This window comes from Bacillus rossius, chromosome 1 (genome assembly GCF_032445375.1).
Source record: "Bacillus rossius redtenbacheri isolate Brsri chromosome 1, Brsri_v3, whole genome shotgun sequence".
Taxonomy (NCBI): Eukaryota; Metazoa; Arthropoda; class Insecta; order Phasmatodea; family Bacillidae; genus Bacillus; species Bacillus rossius.
The window spans coordinates 21869501-21891270 of NC_086330.1; the positions used below are offsets into that span (position 1 = coordinate 21869501).

At 44.0% G+C, this 21770-nt stretch overlaps 1 protein-coding gene across 1 annotated transcript in view; it reads right to left on the reverse strand.

The window, feature by feature from the left end:
* Nucleotides 1-21770, reverse strand: part of LOC134528646 (protein CEPU-1-like) — a 360241-nt gene that overhangs the window by 13451 nt on the left and 325020 nt on the right. The window contains exon 3 of the mRNA XM_063362444.1: nucleotides 3413-3623. Within this exon, the coding sequence (XP_063218514.1) occupies nucleotides 3413-3623 (211 nt within the window). The remainder of the gene's footprint in view (nucleotides 1-3412; nucleotides 3624-21770) is intronic.

Genomic DNA, 21770 nt, shown 5'->3' on the forward strand with positions numbered 1-21770 from the left:
ACTGTCTAGTGGCCGTGTCTGACGTAATGAACTTTAAAACTAAAAGAAAAAATTATAAGTTTTGCTGCACTGAACTCATTTCTAATATGGTTGGGGAAGTTTGGAACACCTGAACTTCAGTTAATCAACTCGTAGCTACGCGGTTAAAGTATGGATGTGGGGATGGCACATATCTGTAAGTTTTACCCCTGTTAATGATAGAAAACTTGGTTGGATTTTCGTTGCTTGTGAAATCACTGGTTCGGGAAGTGTAATCCACGAATCTTTCCGTGGAACAGTTTCTAGCAGGAAAGTGTCTTATCCATCATCGAGTTCCTTCAGTGCAGGCAGGATCCAAAAAAAAGAAAAAAAAACAAGAGCTATCGTCTTTAAAGAACTTTTTTATTATTATTGTTATTATTATTTTGCGAATGTTTCCTGGAGCGGAACGAGAGTATTCGAAGTTGGACGGAGGCGTTGCGAACGGGGTCAGTGTTCTTTTTCCTTCCTTATTTTATTTTTATTGTTTCTCCCATATCCTGCCGAAGGCGAATCAAAAAACCCGCGATCGAGCCGCCGAGGCTGGCGCGGTCATTAGAGTTGATTGCGGTCCCCGCCGCGGGTGAGCGCTGCCGTCGGAATTTCTGCGCCGGCACGAGCCGGCACGGCGGGAATTCCTCCGCAGTCCTCCCACACTCCCCGTAGAACCCCCCCCCCCCCCCTTCAAAACTCATCCTTCAACACCCCCTCTCCCCGTTCCGCTGACGTAATATCCTTCCCCGGAAGGAACTTCCGCTGAGGAATGGCGGGATTCCGAATTCCGCACGCCGGTCGTCAGACACGCACGGACGAATATGGCACTTTCGATCGCCCTCCGCGATATCTCCGTCTCATGACTAACCGAAAACAATTAGGCTACAATGGAAACTAACTTACGGCGAATGACTATTTAAGAATGTAATTTTTCTTATCAAATTTATTTTAAGCTCGTATTAAGATTTATCACGCCGGTAATTATTGTTATTATTATTATTATTATTATTATTATTACTATTATTATGTACTGGTAGTTATAGCCATTTTTTGACGTGACAACGTCTAATAAATCGATGAACGCCGGCTGCACGCTCGATAATGTGTCCCATTACGCACATTGTCCCTTTACGCTGTGTCCCGTTACGCTCATTGTACGCTTGCGCCACATCTATCTCTCTTCCACTCGATTGGAGCAACCATCGATTTGACTTTTTCGAGGCACATTAAAACTTGAAACACTCCCATTCGTTTCCGACGTTTCATATCATCGTCCTATCCTTAACAGAATAACACAGATTGGAAGAAGTTAAATAGCCAACATGTATAAAATTTATAGTTAAAATAATCTCTTCGTTAAAGTAATAAACATATTTGAATTAATGAGTGCAAATAAAAGTAAAAATATCAATTAAATTGTAAATTTCATTTCACTCCTTCTTTGTATCCATACAAAATAGTGATAATACTATATAAATGATTCAATTTTATTCATAAAAGTATGCAATCATTTCAGCAATGTTTTGTTATGACGTTGTCAAGTTAAACTATCGTCCGTAAACCGACTTTACAGACAACCAATTTTTTTTACTAGTCTATATTTATACATAATTATTGTACATTATCATTCCACCATGTTATAAATAAAGCTCAAACTAACATATATATATATATATTTTAAATATAACAACACGTTAAACAGTTAGGTACTATTGTAATGTTTAAAAAAGAGGGGAGGGATAAGAAAACATAGATGAAAAATTGCATACTTTTAATTTATAATATTATTTACAGTTTTTGTAAATTAAATTATAATAATTTGTTTGAATATAATCACGAACAATTAGTTAAAAAGCCCGCCTTAACATGTTTGATATTACAGAAGATTTTCTCGCACGGTGGTTGACCAATTCTTGCACGCTCGGTTCAGGTGGAACCTGACACTTTTTCGTGCGTGCAGCAGGCGTTCATCGATTTATAAGACGTTAACACGTCAAAAATATTTATGGTATCTGACTCGTACGGAGTGTTCAGGCCACTTAAAAATAATATGTATTGCCATTTTGAGATATTTAATTTATGGCTAACATTGTGTTTGCAAAGAAGTAGTATTATAAGCAATATATAATGTATTTTTTTATGTATCTTGACAGTCTCAAGGATGAATTTTTTTTTATTTTTGTGCGTGGAAAATATACAACAGGTTTTTATTTTTTGATTCTTAAACGAGGTGAGGGTTGCTGAGGGTGGAGTTGAGGGTTGGTGAGGGCAGAGTTGAGGGCTGGTGAGCGCAGTGTTGAGGGTTGGTAAGGGCAGAGTTGAGGGTTGGTGAAGGCAGTGTTGAGGGTTGGTAAGGGCAGTGTTGAGGGCTGGTGAGGGCAGAGTAGAGGGTTGGTGAGGGCAGAGTTGAGGGCTGGTGAAGGCAGAGTTGAGGGTTGGTGAGGGAAGAGTTGAGGGTAGGTGAGGGCAAAGTTGAGGGTTGGTGAGGGCAGTGTTGAGAGTTGGTGAGGGCAGAGTTGAAGGTTGGTGAGGGCAGAGTTGAAGGTTGGTGAGGGCAGAGTAGAGGGTTGGTGAGGGCAGAGTTGAAGGTTGGTGAGGGCAGAGTAGAGGGTTGGTGAGGGCAGAGTTGAAGGTTGGTGAGGGCAGAGTTGAAGGTTGGTGAGGGCAGAGTAGATGGTTGGTGAGGGCAGAGTAGAGGGTTGGTGAGGGCAGAGTTGAGGGTTGGTGAGGGCAGTGTTGAGGGTTGGTGAGGGCAGAGTTGAAGGTTGGTGAGGGCAGAGTAGAAGGTTGGTGAGGGCAGAGTATAGGGTTGGTGAGGGCAGAGTTGAGGTTTGGTGTGGTCAGAGTTGAGGTTTGGTGAAGTCAGAGTAGAAGGTTGGTGAGGGCAGAGTATAGGGTTGGTGAGGGCAGAGTTGAGGTTTGGTGAGGTCAGAGTTGAAGGTTGGTGAGGGCAGAGTAGAGGGTTGGTGAGGGTAGAGTTGAAGGTTGGTAAGGGCAGAGTAGAGGGTTGGAGAGGGCAGAGTTGAAGGTTGGTGAAGGCAGAGTAGATGGTTGGTGAGGGCAGAGTAGAAGGTTGGTGAGGGCAGAGTATAGGGTTGGTGAGGGCAGAGTTGAGGTTTGGTGTGGTCAGAGTAGATGTTTGGTGAGGGCAGAGTTGAGGGTTGGTGAGGGCAGAGTTGAGGGTTGGTGAGGGTAGTGTTGTGGGTTGGTGAGGGCAGAGTTGAGGGTTGGTGAGGGCAGAGTTGAGGGTTGGTGAGGGCAGAGTTGAAGGTTGGTGAGGGCAGAGTAGATTGTTGGTGAGGGCAGAGTTGAAGGTTGGTGAGGGCAGAGTAGAGGGTTGGTGAGGGCAGAGGTGAAGGTTGGTGAGGGCAGAGTAGAGGGTTGGAGAGGGCAGACGTACCTCGCACGGAGAGGAAGACGGCGAAGTTGATCTTGGGGTCGGTGTTGACCTGGCACTCGTACTGGCCCTCGTCGCGGGCCTGCGCGCCCAGGATGCGCAGTGTCCACGAGTCGGAGCCCTGGGGATGCAGCACGGCGAAGCGGCTGTCCGAGGTGTAGGTGAGCGCGCCCGACGTGAGGATGTGCAGGTCGCGCGAGCGGATCCACGACACCTGCGCGGGGACACACACACGCCTCGCTTTCCAGTCCGGCGGCCCCCAGCACTTCACGCACTTACTGCAGCCGTTACTATGGTGCGACATCCCAAAACAAAAAAATTTATATAGTTGTCACTTCATGGTCCGTAGACCACAAAACCATCACCAACTTAAAACTGTGTGTGTGTGTGTATATACATTCATATATATATATATATGTAAATAACCTTTTTATGGACACGAAATTTTTCACAAATCCACTTTTAATATGACACATAAAATATAGCAATGAAAAAACTCCGTAGTGTTCGTTAATGGGCAATATACCACCAAAGAGGTAGAAACGGGGATTTTATATTTTTTTTTTTTTAAACGGAAAAATTCGCTAAAACTTCCATAATATGACGAATATCACATCCATTTGAACGTATTATAATTCGTAGACGTGTAATAAATTTTTGATATGAACAACCATCAATGCAAGGGTTAGGAAAAAAAGAAGGGTTGGAGGACAAAATAAAATCATAACTCCCTTAGTAGGCTCACTATCTAAGCCGTTCGAAATGTTTGCAAACATTTTAAATACTATCTAAAACTTTTGTCTGAAATAATTTTTGTTACAACAAGCCTTTATTAGTGCAAGGGATGAAAAATAGTTTTTAAAGGTAACAAAAATTGCATAAATTCCTTTCTATGCATAATATGACATTCGTTCAGGTATTTAGTGTTGGATGCAATGAGTTAAAAAACATTCATAATATTGTCGCTGCAAGAAATATTATAAAATGTTTAATCCATCTTTTTGGAATATTTAAGTACATATATGATAAATGATGTTATTTACATTACGCTTTTTAAATGACTTGATGTAAGTTTTTGGACATACGCCATTGCTAAGAACTTTTTCTGTTGAAGAAAAACTAATAAATAAAATAAATAAATAAAAATACTCAAAAAAAGACAAAAAACACACAAAACTAAGCAAACAATTGCTGTTGTCAACAAGGATATGAACACCACAAAATATTCCGAAACAGGAATATGGTCAGCAAACAAAGAAAAACAAAGAAAAATGTACTAAGAGAACGAAAAAATCCCCACAAATGATGACAACACAAAAATATTGAAACCCAAAATAATTCAGCACAACAGTTGAAGCGAGACAAAAAACATGACAAAACGAAAAGACAAACAAATACAATAGTTTTACCTAAACAGAAACAAGCGACGTTTCGGGAACTGCTATCTGCTCCCGTCCTCAGGCAGAGACACACATGGTACGGAAACACAGGTGCGACTGAGAAGGGGCCGCCGTTTCCTCATATGCTCGGCCGGGAGCGTGTGACAGCGATACCGGGAACTATTACGTTCCCATAACTCGCTATGTGGTCGCCAATATAAATAGTGCAACCCCGTCACTTTGATCGAATCATTGGAAACGTCGGCGGGGCGCGATGTGTGTGATTTTAAGATTAAAGGTGGCTCACGGTCCAGAAGAAGTAAAATAGCTGTCGCATGTTGCTTGGCTCTATTTTTAATAGTGTAGGTGTCAGGCGGGGGGAGGTCACCCTTTCCCCTCAGTTAGTTGGCTAACTGATGCATGAGAGTGTCGTGATGTCTGTATTTAGAGGCGTGTGGAGTGTGCGCAAAAATGGCCTAATTAATTTCGTTGTGTGAGTGTAGTGTATAGCTCCAAGGCCGCACATACCCGGCTGACCAAGCAGGCATATCATCGTGTAAGTTTACCGATGTGTAGGAGAAATTACATAGATTAGTAAACACCTGGCCGCCTTAAGGACCGAACTATTGCGTTCCAGTATAGTTCGGTCAAAGTTAGGCTAAACCAGTATTGCTGTAGTTAGCCCCCAGGCTGTTGCCGTCTAAACCTGAAAAATAGAGAGTGAAATTAGTAAATGAATGTCATCCTATTCTATTATTGTTCGAGCAGAGAGATGCCCTCGTCCAGTTTTTTTTTTTTTTTTTTTTTTTTTTGTCGCAATTCAAAAACCCATGCCTTCCGAAACGCGGCCGGCACTGGAGGTGAAGCCTGCCAGGCGGGTCTCGCCCTTCAGGCATACGGAGTCAGCCCTAACACACAGGCAGTGGACCGCTGCATGGGTCAAAACCTACACCTGCATGCTTCGGACCATTTCGAATTAGCAAGAAAATGAAAGTTACATTAATGAATTAATTAATAATGGCTGGGGAAAACAACTAGCAAGGACTAGTGGAGGAGGTGGGGGAAGGAAAGATTTGGTAATTAAAGGAATTTGGGCCTGCGGTCGAGTTGTCGCTGGTTTATAATTAGAGCCCCGCTGGGTCAAAGGTAGTGTTGACGCAATAAAATAGAGCCCCGCTGGGCCAAAAGTAGTGTTGACGCAATATTTACGAGTCCTGGGCATGTCAATCATTGGCTAGTCCAATGTTGATTATTTGCACCGCAGGACGTAGACAGGCACATCGGGGCCAGAGAGAAACGTCTGCTATGTTTGCTAAGTTGCCCTGCGTACATGGGATGTGTGGATTCTAGTATAACCTGGCTTAGGCAAGTCGCGGTTTTTTAAACTGTCGCTGTGCAGCTGGGTCGTAGTCCGGAAGTGAATTCATATAAGTATTGGCATGTTCAGGGAGCTGGCCATAAAAAGACCTGTTTTTCCGTTTTATATATTCCTCTACATATTCTACTTAGAGTAGCTGGTGTACTTCTAGTGTGCTGGTGTACCAGCCGCAATCTGCAATGGCTCTAAGAAATTTATTTTGAGTGACCTGTACTTTATCGATATGGCATTTTGCTGCATAGCCCCAGATTTCGCAAGCATATAATAATTGAGGGCGAACTATTTGTAAATACAGCTGTAATTTTTTCTTTCTAGGAAATTGGGGGGCCTTAAACATTGAGTATAGGCTGCGCAAAGTGCCTCGCGCAAACTGTGTCACCTTAGTGGTGTGAACTTTCCAGGTGAGCCTGGTATCTAGAGTTAAACCTAAATATCTAGCCGATTTAACAAATGGCATGGCTTGATTAAAAATTTTTAATTCGCGGTCGGGGGTGGTGTATTTTTTAGTTAAAATTAAAGTTGTGGACTTGGCTCCATTTATTTTAATGCGCCAGCGAGTGTACCATTGTTCGAGTGAGGTAAGCTGCCTCTGAACTTTGGTTAAAGCAAACTTCAAATTCGGGGATTGATATATTATTGCAGTGTCGTCTGCATATAATTGCACGTGGGCATGTTCCCGCGGGATGTCGGCTGTGTAAACATTATAGAAAAAGGGTGAGAGTGGGGACCCCTGCGGCACACCTGCTGTCAGCTCCCGAGTGGATGATTTCGCCCCCTCTATTGATACAAAAAATTTTCGACGCCATAAATAGTGGGCCACCAGATGAATATACGTGTCTGGAAAGTTAAATGTAATTAATTTTTGAATTAAGCCAGGTATCCAAACTTTGTCGAAAGCTTTTTCCGCGTCTAGCATCGTTGCGACAGTAAATTTCGCTCGTGAGTTAAAACCATCAGTGGCCTCTTCAATGAGCTTAATTAGGGGGTGAGAGGTAGAGTGGCCCCTTCTAAAACCAAATTGGTTATCTGGAATGACTTCGTGTTCGTCCGAATGGTGTTGAAGTCGTTTGAGTAAAAATTTTTCGAAAATTTTACTCATGCTATTTAGGAGGCTAATAGGTCGCCTGTTTTGTGGTAGTGACGCATTTTTTCCCGGTTTCGGAATGGTGAATACTTTAGCTAGTTTCCATGACGCTGGGTAGGATTTAAGAATAAAAATAGCATTTATTATTTTAAGAAAGTATTGTATAGCCTGAAATGATAATTTCTTTAAAGTATCAAAATTTATTCCGTCAGGTCCGCCTGCTTTATTTTTTGGTCGAGAGTGAATAGCTTCTAAGAGCTCTTTAATTGTTACGAGTTCCGGCTCGGCTTGTGGAACGATTTGTAAATAGTTATTAACAGCTACTGTCGTGGTCCTAGTAAACTGAGGCTCGTTTATGTCCTCGTTTGGTGAAAATTGTTTTTCAAAAATGTCTGCTATAGCATTTGCTTTTTCTATCGCGTCATATTTAATGCCCGCGTTTGTAACAATGGCCGGTGTGGAGATAAATTTATTTTTCCCTCGTAAATTGCGTGTGAGCCGCCACATTTGCCGAGGTTGAGTTGCGCACTCTGTTATTAAGTTTCCGTATTTTTCTATTTTTAAATCTTTAAGTTTTCGCGAGACTTGAGCTTTAAGGCGATTGTATTCAGTCCTAGCTTGCGGTGTTCTCGTTCGTTGATAAGTGTTGCGCGCCTGCCGTTTTAAAACGATTAGCATGTCTACATCTGGGTAATTTATTCGCGTAAATTCTCTTTTATTCACGATTTTCGTGTGTTTTTTGCGCACGTCTGTAATTGTGTCGGTGAAAAGTTTTACGTGAGTTTCGAGCTCATCTGCTGTGTCTATCGCTGGAGTTTCTGTAAAAGTTAATTCCAGGTCTTCGCGAAATTTGTCCCAGTCGGGAATACCAAAAGTGCGGCTAAATATCGCTGCGCAAAATTGAGCATTAAAAGTTAATTGAATAAGTACCGGAAAATGGTCTGAGTCAAGCTCATCTAATTTTTCTGAAATAACCTGCGCACCTGGTATGTTTGTAAGAGCTATATCTAATATGTCAGGCATGCCACCATTCGTTGGATAGCAAGTTGGCGAGCCTGGAGCAAAAATTTCGTAATTATTTGCTGCCGAATGATCTAATAATTTTCTGCCTGCTGGGTTAGTATTTTTGCATCCCCAGTCTTCGTTTTTGCTGTTTAAATCGCCTGCGATGAAAAAGTGTTGCTGTGGATTAATTAATTTATTTAAATCCCTAGAAAGTAGTGGCTTATCTGGGGGTTTATATACTGCCGACATGCAGACATGCGCATTTTTATTACGAATATTTATGCTGGTGGCCTCTAGGTGCTCTAAGCCAGTTATTTCTATCGGATGGTGATGAATCCCGTGTTTAATTAATATGGCTGTGCCGCCCCCACGAGTGGCGCGGTCAGTGCGGTAAGTGGTGTAACCACAAATATTAAATCGATGATGCGGTGATAGGTGAGTCTCGGTAATGAATGCCACATCAATCCCATATATTACAAGGCACTGTTCCAACTCGTACGACCGAAGGCGGAGACCACATGCATTAAAGTTTAGGAGTTGTAGTGTTTTCCCCATGTTTACTGCCATTTACTGGAGCACTGTCGCGAGTGCTTCCAATAGAATGGTTTGGCGGTATTTAATGCTCTCGGTGGAGCGGATGCGTGCGTAATACGGTTCGAGTGCCTTCACTAAATTCCAATAATCGCACATGCGCAAGATCTCTGCGAGTTCCGCGAGGGTAGTGATATTATTATTTGGCTGTGCTTCTGGCGCGGTTTCTGTTCTATGCTGCTGGCTCTTCTCGACGCGAGCCTGCACGATTTCCGTTGCCGTGCGCCGCGGTGCGCTTACGCCTGACGTAGCTGCCGCGTATGACGTGGAAGCTACTGCCTGTGTTTGATTTATGCCCGGTTGGCTGGCCTGCTCGCTGGGCCGTGCGTTTCGCGGACTGCGCTCTGTTGTTGTTGTTGTTGCCCGGTGCACGTGTTCCCTGGTGGGCGCGGGGGGAGGGGGGAAACTTTCCCGCGTCGGTGCGGCCGGCTGTGCTCGCGAGGCTGTGCGCGCAGCTTTCTGTGCTGCCTGTTCCGCGGCGGCCTGTCTCCGCGACTCTACGATCTTCAAAAACGCGGGGCACTGTCGCCAGGCCGCGGTGTGGCCTGTCTCTTTACAGTTCGAGCACACCTTTGGTGCCTCCTCTGGGACTGGGCATTCGCTGCGGGGATGCGAACCCGCGCACCTGATGCATTTAGGTACTTCTGAACAGTTTCCGGTGGTGTGTCCGAAGGAACTACACCTCTTACAGAGCGGGACGTCTTCCGCGCGAGTCGTGTACCGCTCAATCTTTATACCACTTGTGTAGTATAGTTGTTTGACGGCGTAGATGTCGTGCGCGCTAGGTGCCACGCACACCACGAATGACGGTGTTGGCTCGAAAAACTCTTGCCCTGAGTTGCGGTCTGTTAGCCGCCGACTGAGCTGTTTGATGAAATTTACTTTAAACCCGAGCGCGGTGAGCTCCTCAGAAATCGCATCAACCGGCGTGAATTTACTCAAATTCTTTATCACTACTTTTTCCCCTCGCTCGCTGGGCTGGGAGAAAGTGTGGAAAGGCACATCGTTTGCCTTAAACCAAGCGGTCGCTTTGTCTTGGTCCAATTTGCCATCAAAAGTTATGCGCACTTCTTGACGCTTCGTCAGCGTCATTCGGTTTTTGATGCCGAGTCGCGCGAAGGCAGGGCCCAAGCTGCCGATTGCCTGACTGTTGCGGATTACGAATGGTACGCGTTTGTAGCGCGGAGCCTCGTCAGTCGGTGTCCGTTGTTGCGGTGTCGGTACCGCTTGTGACGCATCGGTATTACGCCTGCGTTGTCTACGCTCAACAGTGGTGAAGCCACTGTTGTCGTCCTCGGTTGTGGTGGGCTGGAGCCCTGACGGTTTTTTAGACTGAACAGAGTGTTCAGTCTCTGAGTCGCTGCCCTCATGCGTGCGCTTCGTCGCGGTGCCGACCTCCATCTCCTCGTCGCTACTACTCATCGCAAGTAGGTGCCCCGCCTTGAAAAAAGCAGGGCACACAACAGGCGTATCGTCCGACCTAACTAGCGTGGTATTCCTATCTGTTCGCCGCGTCCTAGCTACCTATCGAACCTAGCACCTTACGCACTGGCCACTGACCTGAGCTTCCTTTTTAGGAACGCCAGGCTAGGCAAAGAGAGAGGCTGACCCTTCTCCGACCAGCACGCGGTAAAGAATGGAGAAGGGGCTGGAAAATGAGGGTATTTATCAGAGAAAGGGCTACATCTTGCTCAGCCAATGACAGACGAGCTGTCTCCCCATTGGCTGTGCACCATGTAGTTAAAGCGGATTGGTTATGGTGGGTTGAGTATTGGCTATTGTTTTGTGCTGCAGGGATGTTTCTCTCTTTATCAAAGGGATCCACATATTTTTTAATTCAATGCTCTGCTGGCTGAAAATATTTTTATTGCTAATAATGAAGGCTTATTCTTTGATTTTCCTTTTTATTTTATCGGATTCCTGTATGAGTGGTGTGGAGTCTTCCCAGAGAATTTTGTGGCTATTTTCCCATGTATGTTCAGCAAGTCTGGATTTTAGGGTTTCACCCTTCTTGCAGTTGTTTTTGTGTTCTTTGATTCGGGTGGATAGAGCTCTGCCAGTTTCACCTATGTACATGTGGCCACATTCACAGGGGATTTGATACACACAGTTGTGAGTTTGTAATTTTTCTGTGGCTGGTTTCACCTTGGTAACAATACTTTTAATAGTAGATTTAGAACGGAATGCTGTTTGAAGTCCATATTTATTTCCTAGGCGTCTTATTTTTTCTGAAAGCCCTTGAACATATGGAATAACTAGGGTTCCTGCAGGTTTCTCAGTTTCTGTGGATTTGAGTGTTTTGTTGGATTTCAAATGCTGTTTGATGGTGTTGACAGGGTAACCATTGGCTATGAGTTCTTTTTTTATATGATTGTGTTCAACCGCAATAGATTTCTCATCAGAACAAATAATCTCAGCTCGGTTGGTTAGTGTGTGAATTATGCCAGTTTTTGTTGTTTTGGGATGGTTGGATGCAAAATTAAGGTATTGGCCTGTGTGCGTAGGTTTCCTGTATACTTTTGTTTCCAGGCTGTTGTTTTTTCTGCTGACTAGTACATCCAGGAAAGGAATGCTACCTTTGGTTTCTTTTTCATATGTGAATTTTATTGATGGCCTCAGAGAGTTGAGGTGGTTCACAAATTCCTCCAAAGTTTCAGGTCCATGTTGCCAGACAGTGAAGGTATCATCCACATAACGGAGCCAGATTTTAGGAGGGCTATTACTTTTGCTAAGTGCTTCTTGCTCAAAGTTTTCCATAAATATATTGGCCATAAATGGTGAAAGAGAAGAGCCCATTGCCATGCCATCGGTCTGTTTGTAGAAAATATCCTTGAACTGGAAATATGTTGTGGTGACACAGAGGGTAATCATTTCCATGATGGATGGGATTGGTATTATAGTTCTGTCCTTTAGGGTTGGATCAGCTTCCAATTTGGCCTTGACAATGCTGAGTGTTTCGGCTACTGGCACATTAGTGAAGAGGCTTTGGACATCAAAACTCACCAGGGTATCGTTGTTTTCTATTTTCAGTGTTTTGACTATAGAAATAAAATGATTAGAATCTTTGACAAATGTATCTGTCTGTCCTGCTAGTGGCTCAACAATTTTCAGGAGATATTTTGATAGTTTCTGGCATGGGGAATTACAACAACTGATGATCGGGCGCAGAGGCATGTCGGTTTTATGAATCTTTGGAAGACCGTAAATGTGGGGTGCTTTACTGCTGTGTGGTGTCAGTTCTGATCTAGTTTTTTCTGGGATATGATTCTGATGTTTTTTTAGAGTTTGGTACACTTTTCTTTCAATGCTGGCTGTGGGGTCTTTTACCAGTTTTGTATATTGATCTGTGGTGATCAAATCAGTAATTTTTTGCTCATAGTCTGGTTTGTCAAGTATGACTGTAGCACGACCCTTATCGGCTGGGAGGATTACAATGGTATGGTCGGATTTCAGAGTTTTGATGGCCTTGAGTTCATCAGGCGGCAGATTCGGTTTAGGTGGACCAGCTGAAGTGATTGCTGTACGTACATTCCAACGAAATTCATCTTGTTTGGCGGCAGGAAGTTTGTATATTGCACTCTCAACAGATGAAACTATGTCAAGTGCAGGAATGTGTCGTGGAGCAATGCTGAAATTGAGGCCTTTTTGTAAAACATTTTCCTCGCTATTGGACAGCTTTCTTGAAGATGAATTAACGACAGTGTTGATGTTCTGTGTTGTGGGATGTGTTTTTGTATTCATCATACTCGTCAGTTTGGCTAATTTATCTTTTTGCTTCTCTTTGCACTGTAGAGACCTCTTTTGGACAAGATTCGTGATGGACTGATAGATGCGATTGAAATCTTTAGTATTGAGGGTAGACTGAATTTCAAGCTGTAGTGCCGAAATTTCATTGTTCAAATGTGATTTTTGGCAGTGATATGCGGCAATTCTTTCACTTAGAAGGAAAATCAAAGAATCAGCCTTCATTATTAGCAATAAAAATATTTTCAGCCAGCAGAGCATTGAATTAAAAAATATGTGGATCCCTTTGATAAATAGAGAAACATCCCTGCAGCACAAAACAATAGCCAATACTCAACCCACCATAACCAATCCGCTTTAACTACATGGTGCACAGCCAATGGGGAGACAGCTCGTCTGTCATTGGCTGAGCAAGATGTAGCCCTTTCTCTGATAAATACCCTCATTTTCCAGCCCCTTCTCTCACACACACTCACTTCGCACCAGGCAGTGGTGCAGAGAGGACAGCCTCTCTAAGGCCTAGCTTCGCTGTTCATATCAGTGTTTGTCAGCCACCACTGCTTCAGGTATTAGGCGACCCGGCGGGTCGGATAGCCCGCGAATCGGAACCGCGACAGGGACAGGGATCATGGCGAGTACGAGTACAACAACACACGAACAGGCCATGGAAACCCAACAGGCTAACGCCAAACGCGAACGCGCTGACGATGAGATCGACTTCCAACAGGTCTCGGGTAAAAAGGCCTTGAGGGGAAACCGGAGCACATCACTCGGTAGGCGTCGGGAGACGGTACTGGCGAACAGTGAGGACGCGCGGATTTCGAGGCGCGGCTCCGCACAACAACACACAGCAGCGACATCCGCAATCCCGCTGCAGAACAGCTACGGCGTGCTGGCAAATTTGCCTGCCGACACACAACCACAGACAAGTGCACAACCACAGACCACAACCGCGGCCGGCACACGGTACAGGGGTGTACAGATAATGGTCAGGGAAGTTGCGAAGCTCAAGGAGATCGCAACTTTCCTGAACACACACAGAATCGCGTTCAGGAACACGATCACGCGCAGGAGAGAGCTGCGACTGACATTTGAGAACAGAGAGGGCTACTCTCAAGCTCTCTCATACCTGAAAGGCCACAACATCTACCACCACATGTTTGCGCATCCCGACGAGCGCAACACAAAGGTCGTTATTAAGGGATTGTACCCGGAGGTCGTCGAGGCCGACATTGCCGCGGAACTGACGGAGAAGGGATTCGTAGTTCATGACGTGCGTAATTTCGAAGTCACCCGGTCAGACGCCACAGGGCAGCAACGACGATTTAGGTCGGGAACTTTCTGCGCGACAGTCGCGGCCTCAGACGTCAACATTCTCGCCGTTCGTACACTTCACTATACGACAGTGACTATTCAAAAATACCAGGCCCGCCCACAAGACATCGCCCAGTGCAAGCGCTGTGGTGAATTTGATCACACCCACACTCGCTGCAGTAAGCCACCGCGATGCGTCAGGTGTGGCGAAAATCACACCCGAAAGGACTGCCCGAAAGCTGACGACGCAGATAAATTCTGCTTTAACTGTAAAGTGCGGGGACACACTGCAGCATGGAAGCAGTGTCCAGTATTTTTGAAAATGGTCACGAGTAGGTCACAGCGACAATCCGTGCAGACACAGGCGCAGACAAAACAACAACCGCCAGCCACGCACAGCCAGGTGGAGTTCCCCCCCACCCGCCCCGCTCACGCACAGCCGCGCGCCCAGGTGGTCAACAAGCCACAGACACAGCCGCAAACAACAACCACCGAGCTGACACGATCGGAGCGTAAATATTCGCAAGCCGTGAAGGAACCACGCACCACACACACTCCAGCGCAGAACAGAATAGAGGGTAACACCGTCGGTGATCTATTCGAGCTGGCAGAGATTCTGAAACTCTGCAATTTCTCACAGCTCATTGCTACACTCTCGCCACACTACGCCGCCATCCGAGCTGAAACAGACGCATCGAAGCGACAGATGATCTTACTATCCGCAATCCTGAATCTCGCTACACCTTAAAATGGCACAGAACCCGGGGAAGCTTTTACAGGTCCTAATTTTCAATGCACACGGCCTCCAAAATAAAATATATGAACTGGAACAGTTACTTTTTGTATACGGAATCGATGTCGCTTTCATCTCTGAAACTTTTCTAAAACCACACATGCGAGCGTACATATGCGGCTACACAATATACAGAACAGACCGCCCCGCACTCCACGGCGGCGGTACAGCCATACTAATAAAACACGGAATTCACCACCACCCGATAACAATAAATGGACTACAACACATTGAGGCCACCAGCATAAACGTCCGTAATAATAATTCGCATGTTTGCATGTCCGCGGTATACAAGACGCCACAAGACCCACTCACACCACAGGACCTCAATAAATTAATGGAAGTCGAAGATCAATTTTTTATAGCAGGAGACTTAAACAGCAAACACACTGACTGGGGCTGCACCCAAACAAACGCCAACGGGAACATTCTACACGGCCACGCGGTTGCAGGAAACTACATCATTATTGCGCCTGACTCCCCGACATGCTATCCAGTAAATGGTGGCACCCCAGAAATTTTAGACATAGCCCTAACCAACATTCCAAACGCTCAGATAAATACAGAAACCTTAGATGAACTAAACTCCGATCATTTACCGGTGCTAACACAAATAACTTTTAATGCTACATCCAACATACAACTCTTTAATAATAAACTAAAGATTACAGATTGGGACGGGTTTAAGATAGAACTTATAGACACCCTAAATCAGCCCCCCGAAATAAATTCACCCGAGGAAATAAATCCACACGTAAAACTTTTCACGGACACAGTAAAAAATGCCATTAAAAAACACTCTCGCTTTGAAACAAAAAGGCAGTTCACTCGAACACACTACCCCGATCTGGATTATTACATTTCTCTTAGGCGGCAAGCCAGAAACAGAGCACAAAGGCTCCGCACAACAGAAGCCAGAAACGAATACAACAGACTGAACAATCTCGTACAGCGCAAATTAAAACAGGAAAAAATAAATCAATTCGGAAACTTAATAAACGAAGTAGCCACAAAACCGCAGGAAATGTGGAAACTATCTCGCAGGCTCCGCGGCAACAAAAAATTTATTTCAACCCCAGCTATTATAACAGCCACCGGGGCTAAATACATCGCAGAAGACAAGGCCAACGCAGTCGCAGACCTACTGGAGAAACAATTCTCCCCGAACACAGACGTAAATGACAGAAACTTCACTTTTACAACAACACAGGCGGTAAATAACTTTTTACAAACAGGCACGCAGTCTGTTCCTGAACCCATAACGTTAAGGGAACTTTTAAAGCTAATTAAAGCCAGTCCGAACAACAAATCAGGCGGCACGGACGCAATAAATTACGAAACACTTAAAAAACTCCCTCTCGAGGCACTCGAATATTTACTGGCGATATTCAACGCTATACTAACACACAAAACTTACCCCGATTCCTGGAAACTTGCAAAAATAATCACAATTCCTAAACCAGCGAAAAACCCAGCCATCCCAGAAAACAGGCGACCTATAAGTCTTATAAACAGTATGAGTAAAATTTTTGAAAAAGCCTTACTCTCGCGCCTTCAAACACACGCAGAGGAACACGACGTGATTCCAGACATTCAGTTTGGTTTCAGGAAAGGTCACTCAACAATCCACCCCTTAATTAAAATCGTTGAAGATGCTACCGACGGATTTAATAACCCATCTAAAGCCTACACAGTAATGACAATGCTCGACGCAGAAAAAGCATTCGACAAAGTCTGGATTCCGGGTCTTATTCAAAAATTAATAAACTTCAATTTTCCAGACACATATATATACCTGGTGGCCCACTATCTATGGCGTCGTAACTTTTATGTTGCTCTGGACGGGGCTAAATCGACTACTCGCGAACTTACAGCTGGAGTGCCACAAGGCTCCCCACTCTCTCCTTTCTTCTATAATATTTACACAGCCGACATACCGCATGCAAACGCCTACGTACAGATGTATGCGGATGATACAGCCATAATTAAACAATCTGGTAACCTAAGATATGCCATGGTATGCGTCCAAAGGCAGCTAACTGCACTTGAGCAATACTACACTCGGTGGCGAATTAAAATTAATGCAGCTAAATCAACCACGCTTGTAATTTCAAAACGTAGAGGCAGACCAGACAGGGAACTAGAAATTTTTCACCAACCTATTCCTAATGTTTCACAGGCAAAATATCTAGGACTCACGCTAGACAGGACATTACTATGGAGCAAACACATTACTCGAGCAACAAACATTGCAACAGGATCCTTAAGAAGCCTGTACCCAATGTTAAAAGCACCTAATTTACCACGCAGGAAAAAACTCCAACTTTACACTCAAATTGTACGCCCGCAGTTGCTATATGGTTGCGAGGTCTGGGGCTATGCTGCAAATCACCATATAAATCGGCTACAAGTTAAACAGAATAATTTCCTAAGGGCCATTTTAGACTGTAACAGATTTACGAGTAACGAAACTATTCACAACGCACTTAAAATTCCGTACATCCGCGAAATAATATCAAAGAATAATAATAAAATGTACCTAAATTTACCACAGCACGAAAACGCACTGATAAATTCAATAGCGATTTACGACCCGTCCGAGCAACGAAAACATAAAAAACCTCGATTAAATTAAAACAATAATTATTACAAAACGAAAGCGACATGGATTCAATTTTTAAAAAAAGTCTTCAATAAATTTTAAATTACATAAAATAGCTCTCCGAACACCTCGTGCGGGGGCTTTCGGGGCCCCGGCCAATCACAGGCCTAGAAGCTCTCTGATTGGTCGGGGCGCTGGGGGCCCCCAAACAAAACTGTTTTTTCTCCCGACACCAAGGCAGTCGCATTCCAGCTCCGGGCGTGTTCACACCGCGCAGAGCCTACAGTTTAAAGTTTAAAGTTTACACGGCCTATACAATTCAAAATGGTCCGAAGCACGCAGGTGTAGGTTTTGGCTCCCGGGAGATTCACTGCCTGTGTTGTTAGGGCTGACTCCCTATGCCTGAAGGGCGAGACCCGCCTGGCAGGCTTCACCTCCAGTGCCGGCCGCGTTTCGGAAAGGCATGGGATTTTGAATTGTGAAACAATTATAATTTCTATATATAATAACAACAATAAAAATAAATAAATACAAGCTACAAAATTAACTTCAGCATCATTAACTCCACTTCTTTCGATTCAAAATGGTCCAAAGCACGCAGGTATGTGCGGCCCCCTCGGGTTCACTGCCTGTGATGTTAGGGCTGACTCCTTATGTCTGAAGGGCGCGGTCCGCCTGGTAGGTTTCACCTCCAATGCCGGCCGCGTTTCGGAAAGGCGGGGGATTTTGAATCATAACAATAAAATACACTTCTAGCTCACCACTTAATAATAGCAAATTAAATTTCTTACATTCTCTGCATTTTTCTCTCTCCTAGCTAATTCAAAATGGTCCGAAGCACGCAGGTGTAGGTTTTGGCTCCCGGGAGATTCACTGCCTGTGTTGTTAGGGCTGACTCCCTATGTCTGAAGGGCGAGACCCGCCTGGCAGGCTTCACCTCCAGTGCCGGCCGCGTTTCGGAAAGGCATGGGATTTTGAATTAAAAAAAAAAAAAAAGCTAGTTCCGTAAATCCATCATCACCTAATTAATTTTCCCTTCCCCGGGGTACGTAACATTTTACAGCCACACCACTACAACACGCGCGACAATCCACACACATGTCGTAGCACCTTGTCAAGGCAGAATCATGCAGGTGAACTGGCAGAGGGAGCTGCCCCAGCCCTCGCTGGGGATCCGGGCCGAGAGGCATGCATGCCTGTCAGGGCAGGGCTCTGGGGGCTTGTACAGTAGCTTTAAGTCTAGATTTAAAAAAAAAAAAAAAAAAAAAAAAAATATATATATATATATAAAAATTAAATAAATAAAAAAAAAATACTGGACGAGGGCATCTCTCTGCTCGAACAATAATAGAATAGGACGACCTTCATTTATTAATTTCACTTTCTATTTTTCAGGTTTAGAAGACAACAGCCAGGGGGCTAGCTACAGCAATACTGGTTTAGCCTAACTTTGACCGAACTATATTGGAACGCAATAGTTCGGTCCTTAAGGCGGCCAGGTGTTTACTAATCTATGTAATTTCTTTTACCGTATCACCAACACGACCACACGATAATATGCCTGTGTGAAGTGACGGCCTGAACTACCTTGTTACATGCAATAATGGGCTAACTACCCTAGCATGTTTCTGTGTTCCCAGGGGTTCGTAGGAGCGGCTTGCACAGCTTTACACTACACGCCACACCCGAATTTAACTAGGTCACTTGAAATTACAGCACACCGACAAGCCTCTATTGCACACCAACACGACACTACATCACGCCAGTTAGCCGATCTAGCTGGTGGGGAGCTTCTCTCCCCCGCCGAATTAGGTACACGTAATTTTTTCTAGCATTACACAACCTACCAGCGCACACACAGGCCCGTGTGCCAAACTTATCCCTCAAGACACGCGCCCCGCCCGTTGATCCAAGTGATTCTACAAAAGTGTGGGGTGCACCTGATTTACAATGCACTAAGCGAGTTATAGAAACTTCGGTTTCTGGTCTCGCACACACTAACTGCCCCGGATGGCAATATGATGGATCGGCGGCAGCCCCTTCTCAGTCGCACCTGTGTTTCCGTACCATGTGTGTCTCTGCCTGAGGACGGGAGCAGATAGCAGTTCCCGAAACGTCGCTTGTTTCTGTTTAGGTAAAACTATTGTATTTGTTTGTCTTTTCGTTTTGTCATGTTTTTTGTCTCGCTTCAACTGTTGTGCTGAATTATTTTGGGTTTCAATATTTTTGTGTTGTCATCATTTGTGGGGATTTTTTCGTTCTCTTAGTACATTTTTCTTTGTTTTTCTTTGTTTGCTGACCATATTCCTGTTTCGGAATATTTTGTGGTGTTCATATCCTTGTTGACAACAGCAATTGTTTGCTTAGTTTTGTGTGTTTTTTGTCTTTTTTTGAGTATTTTTATTTATTTATTTTATTTATTAGTTTTTCTTCAACAGAAAAAGTTCTTAGCAATGGCGTATGTCCAAAAACTTACATCAAGTCATGCACTCCCATTGCACAAATCTTTTAAAGATAACATCAATGCCCGGTATGGACCCGGTATGCATATTTCTCTGAGGAAGTTGGAAAAGAAATTAATTGATTTATCACAATGTTCGAATAACTTGACTTTTCTCTGTAAATGTCGCAGTAAGGGAGTCATTACTAGAGGACTCACAATCAAATTCCCGGTCAACAGCAAACAGGCTCAACAAATAACCCGGAAAGCCAGCCAAAAGCTTCTAAGTGAAAGAATTGCCGCATATCACTGCCAAAAATCACATTTGAACAATGAAATTTCGGCACTACAGCTTGAAATTCAGTCTACCCTCAATACTAAAGATTTCAATCGCATCTATCAGTCCATCACGAATCTTGTCCAAAAGAGGTCTCTACAGTGCAAAGAGAAGCAAAAAGATAAATTAGCCAAACTGACGAGTATGATGAATACAAAAACACATCCCACAACACAGAACATCAACACTGTCGTTAATTCATCTTCAAGAAAGCTGTCCAATAGCGAGGAAAATGTTTTACAAAAAGGCCTCAATTTCAGCATTGCTCCACGACACATTCCTGCACTTGACATAGTTTCATCTGTTGAGAGTGCAATATACAAACTTCCTGCCGCCAAACAAGATGAATTTCGTTGGAATGTACGTACAGCAATCACTTCAGCTGGTCCACCTAAACCGAATCTGCCGCCTGATGAACTCAAGGCCATCAAAACTCTGAAATCCGACCATACCATTGTAATCCTCCCAGCCGATAAGGGTCGTGCTACAGTCATACTTGACAAACCAGACTATGAGCAAAAAATTACTGATTTGATCACCACAGATCAATATACAAAACTGGTAAAAGACCCCACAGCCAGCATTGAAAGAAAAGTGTACCAAACTCTAAAAAAACATCAGAATCATATCCCAGAAAAAACTAGATCAGAACTGACACCACACAGCAGTAAAGCACCCCACATTTACGGTCTTCCAAAGATTCATAAAACCGACATGCCTCTGCGCCCGATCATCAGTTGTTGTAATTCCCCATGCCAGAAACTATCAAAATATCTCCTGAAAATTGTTGAGCCACTAGCAGGACAGACAGATACATTTGTCAAAGATTCTAATCATTTTATTTCTATAGTCAAAACACTGAAAATAGAAAACAACGATACCCTGGTGAGTTTTGATGTCCAAAGCCTCTTCACTAATGTGCCAGTAGCCGAAACACTCAGCATTGTCAAGGCCAAATTGGAAGCTGATCCAACCCTAAAGGACAGAACTATAATACCAATCCCATCCATCATGGAAATGATTACCCTCTGTGTCACCACAACATATTTCCAGTTCAAGGATATTTTCTACAAACAGACCGATGGCATGGCAATGGGCTCTTCTCTTTCACCATTTATGGCCAATATATTTATGGAAAACTTTGAGCAAGAAGCACTTAGCAAAAGTAATAGCCCTCCTAAAATCTGGCTCCGTTATGTGGATGATACCTTCACTGTCTGGCAACATGGACCTGAAACTTTGGAGGAATTTGTGAACCACCTCAACTCTCTGAGGCCATCAATAAAATTCACATATGAAAAAGAAACCAAAGGTAGCATTCCTTTCCTGGATGTACTAGTCAGCAGAAAAAACAACAGCCTGGAAACAAAAGTATACAGGAAACCTACGTACACAGGCCAATACCTTAATTTTGCATCCAACCATCCCAAAACAACAAAAACTGGCATAATTCACACACTAACCAACCGAGCTGAGATTATTTGTTCTGATGAGAAATATATTGCGGTTGAACACAATCATATAAAAAAAGAACTCATAGCCAATGGTTACCCTGTCAACACCATCAAACAGCATTTGAAATCCAACAAAACACTCAAATCCACAGAAACTGAGAAACCTGCAGGAACCCTAGTTATTCCATATGTTCAAGGGCTTTCAGAAAAAATAAGACGCCTAGGAAATAAATATGGACT